The 10,010-nt window shown below is 37.1% G+C and overlaps 2 protein-coding genes across 2 annotated transcripts; both read left to right on the top strand.

Annotated features, from left to right (window-relative positions):
* Positions 1 to 835: 835 nt before the first annotated feature.
* Positions 836 to 2,179, top strand: LOC143900311 (large ribosomal subunit protein uL5). The gene is made up of 4 exons (XM_077411503.1): positions 836 to 1,048; positions 1,383 to 1,532; positions 1,625 to 1,772; positions 2,007 to 2,179. Exons 1-4 carry the CDS (start codon positions 968 to 970, stop codon positions 2,132 to 2,134), a joined length of 507 nt encoding a protein of 168 aa, XP_077267629.1. The 5' UTR covers positions 836 to 967; the 3' UTR covers positions 2,135 to 2,179.
* A 573-nt stretch (positions 2,180 to 2,752) lies between these two features.
* LOC143900127 (uncharacterized) lies at positions 2,753 to 9,198 on the top strand. The gene is made up of 5 exons (XM_077411117.1): positions 2,753 to 2,989; positions 3,182 to 6,149; positions 6,373 to 7,013; positions 7,240 to 7,364; positions 7,454 to 9,198. The coding sequence occupies exons 1-5, from the start codon at positions 2,864 to 2,866 to the stop codon at positions 8,409 to 8,411; spliced, it is 4,818 nt and encodes a 1,605-aa protein (XP_077267243.1). The 5' UTR covers positions 2,753 to 2,863; the 3' UTR covers positions 8,412 to 9,198.
* The last annotated feature ends 812 nt before the right edge of the window (positions 9,199 to 10,010 follow it).

Here is a 10,010-nt window from a genome sequence, read left to right as displayed (position 1 = left end):
TTGTAACATAGAGTAAAATGTATTGTTACAAAAATTAAGAAAAACAATTCAATCGACAATTTCCTCTATTTATTTTTTTTCTTCTATTTTATCCTTCGTTGTGTGATTTGTGAATGGCTGTGGTTAAACGTGTCAACGTGGACACGCTCTCGTAAATTCTTAATCCAATAAGTAAATTTATTACCTAGAAATTTTTTAAACCTTTTTAATTGCCTGCCTGTTAATTGGCGAAGACAAATGCTTAGCGATTCTTTAATATGATTGGTTCTTGCCTTTAGATCCATGTTTGAGCCAAGTGCAGAGACCAATCGTAATAAAGAATATCACTAAGCGCCTATCGAACAGCCCGAACGGGAATCGGACGGAATCGCGGACTGTCGACTGTCGCGGGTCGCGGAGGTCGTGAAAATTGCCTCTTCTCTTCAACATGGCGGTGAGTGTTGGTTTCTCGCTTCAAAGATTTTTCGTTTAATCTACGTTTTAATCTAACGTGTGTCTTCTTTACAATTTAATTCTGTTAAATATTCTTATGACAGAAATAACTGATATTAAAAATTATGGAGAATATTAAATTTGTCCTAAAGTTGCCTATTTTTGAGGTTGTCTCTGCGTCACGTGGACGAGATTTCACGCTTGGTTCGATCGGTTCATGTTTTAACATATTGCTATTGCTGTTATTGGATTTGTTCGGCAATAAAGCTTCTTGATTCATTTATTCTTAATTTTGGATTAATTAACATCAATATGACTGATTTATTAAAAATATGTTTTACTCACGTTGCTAGATACACCGTCAAGTGTAGAGGTTAATAATGTACTCGATGTGGATGTTAATAATTGTACTTTAATTAATTAGGATGCAGAAAAAGCGCCCGAAGAAAAGGTCGAGAAAAAGACCGGTAAGAAGACCGGTAAGAAGCCCGATAAAAAGACGAAGAAGGAGCCGAAAGATGCGTCCAAAAATATAATGCGTGAAGTCAAAATCCGGAAGTTATGCCTGAATATTTGCGTGGGCGAATCTGGTGATCGACTGACGCGTGCCGCCAAGGTAGGTTTTCCAAGCATGTTGTTCTTGTTTTAATGAAGATGTTTCTAAAAGCCTGATCTACAATGTGCTCTTTGCTTTCTGTTTTTTGCTCTTAACCTGTTTGCGACTATCCCGTATTTCGCAATTGCGTCGCGTAACGCGATGTTTTTTGTTCTCTGTCGCCTAAGATAAAAATTGACGAACTTCAGAAGAGACAAGAAACATCACGTTACGCGACGGAATTGCAAAATACGAGATAGTCGCAAAGAGGTTAAGAGCAAAACACAGAAAGCAAAGAACACATTGTAGATCAACCTCAATCGAATCTTTAAAGTTAAAATAATTTTTTTTATAGGTCTTGGAACAACTGACCGGCCAGCAACCAGTATTTTCCAAAGCTCGGTATACGGTACGTTCGTTCGGTATCCGTCGTAATGAAAAAATAGCTGTCCATTGCACCGTACGCGGTGCCAAAGCTGAGGAGATTCTGGAACGTGGCTTGAAGGTGAAGTAAAGACTCTCTACATGTATTATTTACACTATATTGACTATATGTATTATTACACTATATTCCTAACATGTCATTTTTGGTTATAGGTACGCGAATATGAATTGAGGAAGGAAAACTTTTCCTGTACTGGAAACTTTGGTTTCGGCATTCAAGAGCATATCGACTTGGGAATCAAGTATGATCCCAGTATCGGTATCTACGGTTTGGACTTCTACGTTGTACTTGGACGTCCAGGTTAATATAATAACTACATTAATTTGAATTATATATAGAAAATCAAGAAAAATATATATAATAGATATTTTTGTCTTGTGAGATAGTATCTATATATTTAAATGTACCAGAGGAAATTTTTCATATTTTTAATTCACGTTTATTTCACTGATCGTGTTTTTGATTGAGATTACACCCTAATTAAATATTATGTCAAACTTATCTATATTAAATATTTATTTGATTTTTGTGTAGGATTTAATGTAGCGCATAGAAGAAGAAAGACCGGTAAGGTTGGTTTTCAACACCGTCTTACCAAAGAAGATGCCATGAAGTGGTTCCAGCAGAAATATGATGGTATCATTATAGCCGGAAAGAAATAATATATATTGTATAAATATATATTGCATAAAAAATTTCAACAATAATTGTTTACTATTTAATATTCACACCTTATATATAATGAAACTCCACGCCTTAATTTTATAAACATAATGTCATAATGTCTTTCAAATTCTATAGTCAAATCATGTAATTTAATAAAATTGTAAAGCTTAATTAAAATATTCCAAACGAGATATCTACGAGAAGATCACAGTTTTAAAACATGCATTTTTAATTCTCACGTGTATAGAAAATATTTTCTGTGTAAGTGATGGACTCCAACTTTATTTTTAATTGTTATACTTTTGCCTTTGCCTTATTTTTAATTAAAAGTGATTAGAAACCGAAAGTTTCTGAAGAATACGACCTTGATCATTTGTTAATTGAGGATTCAGGTATATAACATTTGTTGTATCTCAATTTCAGACGCGTAGATCACATTTTAAAGACGAGTTAAATTTATTCTTCATTCACAAAAGCGAATGAAAATGTACAGAAAATGGCGGCGCCAATCAGCATCCGTTACACCGGTCGCGTAGGTCGCGCTTCTCTTTATTTATATACTTAGGACTCTAGCGAGTAGTGCGAGTACGCGTCTTATGATCGTAGCCATTCCTCGGATCCGACATGGCCGTTCCTGTCATTTTAAATTTGTGTTAAACTGTATTGTGCGGCTGCGTTCGGCAGGAGTTCGCGTGCGAGTTTAACGCGATCTTCCTCGATGAAATATGTCAATACACGTTACCATGACCGGGAATCCTGTAAACGTACGCCGTGGGAGAATGGTGCTGTCCGATCTGGATCAGATCAAGAAGAACGAACGTGATCGCCGACGTAGGTTACGCTTGGAGCAGGTATGTTTATTCGTCGAAAATTTTCAAACCCGGCTTGATTCGAAGAAGCGAGTGAAATACGAATCCCCGATCCTTTTTAATTGGAATCTACATAATTGAACTGTACACGCTGTCAATTTTCTATGTTTTATCGTGCGCCCCTTGACAACGTAAACATCAGTCAAAAGTGTAAAGTGACATATTGCGTTGCAGGTTCGGCAGCAGTCAAAGGAGATATCGAATCGACTTTTGGAACGTGCCAAGAATATAGCGAAGAAAGAGCTTAGCAAATTGGAGAGAGACGGGAAGTCAGAACTTAGGGAGATGCACGATAGAAAGATCATGGACATACAACGCAAGTATCAGGAAGATTTGGAGGACATCGGTCAAGCTCATGCCTCTGCTGCCTTGCAACCGGATGCAGACGCGATAATAGAAGTAGAGGAAAGGAAAGATAGAGCTGTGGCTTTAAAAAGAGGGAAGGATGCTTTAGAGCGTGCGAAGGAAGCAAAACAGACGGACGATGCGGAAGCGGCTCATCAGGAAAGATTACGTAGAGTGCGAGAAATAGAAAATATAAGGGCTGCAATGGTGGCCAAACTTCCAAAGCTGCCGTTATCTGAGGAAAATGACAGAATGGAAAGAAATCCTTCTCAAAGTGCAAATGAGGAAATTATGCAGGAAGTACTAACTCCAAATAGGAAAAGTAAAAAAGTTCTTTCCAAAAAATCACCTAGAAGGGTAAAGAAACCTAATCTGAAGGAACGTCGAGAAACATTATCGCCAAAATCGGGTTCTTCGGGATTACAAAAGAAATCTGCTGTACAATCTCACGAGTTATCCTCAAGGAAGAAAGCGGACAAATATGTGTCTGATGATATCGAGCATATTATTGATGACGCGAGTGACGATCAAGTACCACGAAGAACGGTGCCAACGATGAGCGCTGTACCAACGAAGCCTGACAAGATAGCAAGATACAATCCAGAAGATTATACACAAAACACGTCGAGCAGCGTCAGCAGTAGTAGTTCTAGTTCAACCAGCGATGACTCGTCATATTTTTCTGACGCTGTTGAACAAATTACTTGCAATAAGACTCCGAGGACTCCAGCTTCAACAGAGAACAAAGTACGATCGCAATGTAATCGCAATATGCAGCAGAGATACGTCTACGACAGGCCTCTTGGTATGGTTGAAAGAATTGACATCAGAAATGAGCCAAGCGCGATGGAAGTAGCACGGGCAATGAAAAATGCAGACGATGTAGAAACGCATATATCCAAAACCCGCAAATTAAATGCTCAACGTCGTGGCGAGGATGCGATTTTGCGAGAGAAAGTACGGAGGGATTATCAGGCGCTTCTACAAAATCTAGATCATCTTGCGCAGGAAGAACGCAAGCTAAAAGCTAGTCAGATTCAATCCGCGGAGGAAGATACGCACATGCGACTACATCAGAGAAGTAAATGCCAGGAAGAACATCAAAAGAGGTTGAACCGTGCAGTTAAAAAGATTCTCGGTACGGACGGCGCATCGACCCGGCGCACTCATCTCACAGAAAGAGTTATTACTTTACCAACGCAGAAAAAAGACGGCATGCATGATGACGTACCACATTCCACGTGGCAAGATCCTCATCTCATTGAAGAGCAGGCAGACGTTTGTCACACAGATATTTGTCACACAGGTGTTTGTCACACAGAACAAGATAAAGATAGCAAAATGTCGCGCGAAGAACAAATACTGGATATGCTGAAGAAAGTTGAAAGGCAAAAAAGATTGCTGTTACAAGAATTTGGCGCCAGTTTGCCAGATAATATATTTAATGTCAGCGTGAGGTCACTCTTTGAAGATAAAACGCCGATAAAAGCACCAGAATCTAGTACTGCCAAGCCCTCGTCACCTGAAGTTAAAGTTATAAATATGTCTAGTAGTGACGAATGCGTCAGAAAAGATCGTAAGATGAAGAAACCTGATAAATCACCTGCAAAAAAAATTGAGATTGCTTGTCAGACAGCACTAGAACAAACGGGTCCAGCGGAGAATAAGAGCGTACAAGTAGAATTACCTGAAAAAGACGCGCCACATCCCAGCAGAGACGCAACTGCACGAGCACCCCATCCGATTGAACCAAAAATTACTATTATTACACCGGGGACGGACGACAGCAGCAATAATTCGACAAGCTCTGAGATTAGTGGGATGGTCATTGAAATTGATAAGAAAGAAGTAATTGTAACACCTAAGAAGAGAAAGAACAGCGTGAGAGTATCGAAGCGACCGTCACCTCGAGTTTATCAAAAGATTCGCTCAACGTCCGTCAGTTCTAAAGCGACGTCACCTATGCAGAGGTTCTCGCGGTCTCAATCAGGTTCTCGCTTGACTCCTCAGAAGAAGACGAAATGTTTGGATACGGCAGACACAGCTACCAGAAGAGTTGATATACACATGAGCGAGTCTGCTCAAGATGAGACAGATCCATCGCAGGAAACCAGAGTGTCGATAGATGCTAGCGCGGAAAGTTCACAGACAGTTTCAGGTATGAACGATGAAGATCGATCTACGGGTAAGCCGTATCGGGTTCGGACTCAAACGAAAAGATGGATTCGGATAAAAGATACTTCGGATACGTCAACGTCCACCGCCTTTGCAAGCCCACCGCCAGTAAAGCCTAGATCGGTGTTTGACGCTCTGAGTAACGTCACGCCGATCTTAGAAATGTTAGATTCTCCGGGACCCGAATGGAGAAGATTACAAGACATCAGCCCTGTTTCCACACCGGAAACTCCTTCGCCGCGTACAATGATGATGCCATCGAACATTCCGCACCGCGATAGGATTACCAGGATGCTTAGATTTAGTTTGAATGATTCTCAGAATGACAGCACTGTGATATCGGCACGAAAGGACCAGTCTACCATTACAGATCCATCAGACGTTTGTCAGAAATCTGCAGCATCAGAACGTGTATCTATTTCAGAGCAGCCATCATCCAGAGTCTGTATATGCAAAAATCCCCAATGTAAATTGCTACATATAAAACTTGACGATATTCACGATTACGCTTTAAAAAATTGTCCTGAAATATTGGAAAAGTATGAAGACCTACAAAATTTATGTGCGGAAAGAATAGCGTCTTTAACTGACCTCATTGAAAAAGTACGAAATGAACAAAAAGGTAAAGTTTTATTAAAACGTTATTTATTTAACATATGCAGTTTAATATATATTTTAATCACCCACGAGATATTTTTATACTATTGTGATTCCAATTAAATCTATATAATGTAAGTATCACTAACACTTGACAAAATGACATATTGAATTATGTATTAGTTGAATATGTCAATAGAACATTGGTTTTGTCCGAAATTTTAAATGGCATTACATATTTATTGCAGATATGGATTTTTCGCTAATTAGTCCAAGCGATGACAATAGCTTAATGCAAATTTCTACACCCAAAGCATCCCGCGACGATGCCCAAGCAGTACGTAGATTGATTGACAGTATAGAAGCAATTCATGCCCAACTTGCAAGAACTCTCCTTGAATCACAAAGAATTATGCGAGGAAGCGAAACAGGTTCAAAGGATGAAACTTTATGCGATGCGGAAATCCAGGCGATCACTTCTACTCCCCGAAGTAAATTAATAGATACTGTTAAAGCACATGTACAGGAAGTAGTAGAAGGCAGAGCTAAGCCAAAAATTATTAGCAATGAAAAAGTTAATATACAGCTTAGCCGATTTAAAATGCAGCAAAAACCTCAAGCAACGTCGGCAACAAAAACAACGGAGCGTAACTGGCCCCCGTGTACGTTTTCTCTTCGCGAAGAAGAAATAATAGAGAAATTGTCAAACGAAATTTTGGAACAAAGTAAAAATTTGAACAAAGCAAGTACCACCTTTGCAGCTTTGAAAGAAAATGATGAGACGCAGCATAGAGCATCTTCTTTTAAGGAATTCAACCTAAAAAAGAGTGCTTCATTAGAACGTGAAAAAGATAGTAGCATTATAAACGAACTTGCTTCTACTTCAGAGGTATGTAATATATCTTCATATCTTCATTTGTACATGTAACATTTTTTATTCACATAAAAATACAAATGAGAAAAGGAGAGGGAAATATTTGTACATATATTAAATATATGAAGTTTACTTATAACATTTGATTAGACATGTTAAAAGCACGATAAAATAATTAATACCATTTGACAAAACAATTTCTATGTATAAATACTATTTTACATGTTATATACATTTTTAGACAGCAAAAGAAAACGGTTTTATTCCCATATTAACTGGCATTCCCAAAATATTGCGCAATGGATATGCGACGTCAATAAGCGCGAGGCCTAAACCTCCCGTTACATTGTTAAATGGACCGTACAGGTAAAATTAATCTAATAATTCTGTTTAGTATTTATATTTTTATTTTTCTTTATATTTCATTTAATTATTCTGGACTTTAATGCAAACAGACCAGAATTAGAATCATCAGGACATGAATTATCGACGATCGTGGAATTTGATACAACAGATGCAGTTAATAAAAGTAGCAAGAGCCCGGCAAAATCTAAGCCATCTGTTCATGTGGCACCTTTACCTGTTCAACAGAATCAAAGTTCCTCAAAGAAATCAGCGGATTCGTCATCCGGTATGAATTATTCTACTGAAAAGCTGTCTTCCGCACAGAAATCACAAAAAACTACAACTATCTGCAGTTCTCCTGAAAAGTTAAAAAGTATGTCTGATTGTGTTACGGAAACGAGAGTTGAGGCTGAACGGGAGTACATGCTCGAAAAATGTAATAAACAGTTACAATGTGACACAACCACCGAAGAACCTGTTTCTCAAACGAAAGATAAACTTGGTTCTTCCATAAGTATCGATCTTAATAAAGAGCATAAAGAAAGTAAATATAAAACGACATCTACTAGTGCGTACAGTTTTTCCGGATTATCTGGTATTTCAGAAATAACGAGTACTCCATCGTCAGATATGTTAAAGCAGAATTCATCTCCGGAAGAAATGGAAACAGCTTTGAAGAAACTAGGTTTGGGTTGGGCGGTTACGACGCTAAAGAAAACTCGAGAAGCAAGTGCCCTTAGTTCCTCTTCAAACTCGGATGTTACACCAATAAATACAGCCAGAAGAATGATTTCTCCTACTAAGAAGCAGCATGATTCGAATGGTTTTCCGGATATCAGTGACGTATCATCGATATCGATCAAAGAAGCTAGCAAGAGTACCGACCAAGCTGTGCTCTTGAAAGGAAGGACTTCCACGCCTAAATTTCAAAATTCAAATTCCAACAGTGAAAGATCCAGTACTACAAATACATCTGAAAGCGTTCAAGATCCAAGTGATAGTTTAACTGTGCCTAATGTGTCACTTACAAAAACGAAATCTGATAATAAGCAATTACAAAGTCCTTGACAGAAAGTGTTTTATATGTATAATTTTATTATTTACTTATTTAGAGATATATATTATTATATTTGATTTTTTGGGGGGGAATTAGTTGTAAAATAGGGTATTCTCAATATGTGGGACCATTGTCGAACGTTGACATATAAATAATTTTTATCTTGAACGATACATATATATAATTGTTATAACGCGCTCGTGCTTTTGTTGCAAGCAACTCGAGATAAACAGAGAGGGAGAACCATAGTTCCAAATATCTATAAAATATTAAATGGCCATAGATACATATCTGGGTTGCGCTAAACGTGACGGAATAAAATGCGAGCATACAACAGCGAATATACAATTTCTTAATATGTTATACTTTATAAAAAGTTTGTATGCAAACTTTTTTTATTTTATATCTTATTCAAGAAATAATTTCTAGGAATGAAACAATTATTGGTTCTGTTACGATTATAAATAGTTGAAATAGTTAAAACGTTTGAATGCCGTGGAATTATGACTATCGCGATTTATGACTATCGTGACGAAATTGATGAAATCTTTTAATAGCTTCAAGCATGAGATTACAATAAATTGAAGAAGTATATGAAATTAAAAGACTGACAGCGCAATTCTAAACGTGACTTATAAAAACTATATGACGTGTAAAATAGAGGAGTTATATAAGAGATAACTTTTAAGAAACTGAAGATATATAAGATGAATCTATGAAATATGCACACAAACATCTACACTTTCTCTTGTTTTATACTTTATATTTTTCTAAATAAATAATAGTATTTATATAATAGTACTAGCTGGTTACCCGGGCTTCGCCCCGGAGGACATATGTAGTAAAACACGCAAATAGTCTCTCTTAATCTCTCTCTCTCTCTCTCTCTCTCTCTCTCTCTCTCAAAAAGATCGGTAACAAAAACTGTATACATCATGGCGCTCCCCGTAAAATTCTACCCCTACTTCATATATAATTCTTTGCAATTCGGTCAATTAATTCTCGAAAAATTGAAAAAATTTCTGATGCCGATTTCTAAAAAGATTGGTAACAAAAAATTATACACATTATGGCAATCCCCGAAAAATTCTACCCTTACTTCATATACAATTCTTTGAAATTTGGTCAATTATTTCCCGAAACATTGAAAGAATTAGAAAAACCGGTTTCCAGAAAATCGGCAACGAAAAATTATACACATCATGATTCGAAGGAGAAAAACAATTAAATTTCCTTTATAATGTGGACAATTCTTTAAAATTCGGTCAATTATTTCCTGAAAAATTAGAAAAACTTCGGATACCGGTTCTCAAAAAGATCGGTAACAAAAAACTATTCAGTTTATAGCACTTCCCGGGAAATTCTACCCGTTTTATGTACAATTCTTGAATTCTTTAAGATTCAGTCAATTCTTTCCCAAAAAATTGAAAAAATTTTGGATACCGGTTCCCAAGAAGATCGGTAACGAAAAACTATACACACTATAGCACTTCCCGGAAAATTCTACCCCTGTTTCATATATAATTCTTTAAGATTCGGTTGAAAACTGTAGATTTGCATAAAGGACATACATACATACATTCATTTTTATATATATAGATAAAAGCGCT

Source organism: Temnothorax americanus, unplaced genomic scaffold, assembly GCF_048541705.1.
Source record: "Temnothorax americanus isolate GAGA-0224 unplaced genomic scaffold, ASM4854170v1 Scaffold3, whole genome shotgun sequence".
NCBI classification, from domain to species: Eukaryota; Metazoa; Arthropoda; class Insecta; order Hymenoptera; family Formicidae; genus Temnothorax; species Temnothorax americanus.
Note: the sequence above shows the minus strand (reverse complement) of the source record. Positions and strands in the feature narration are given on the sequence as shown.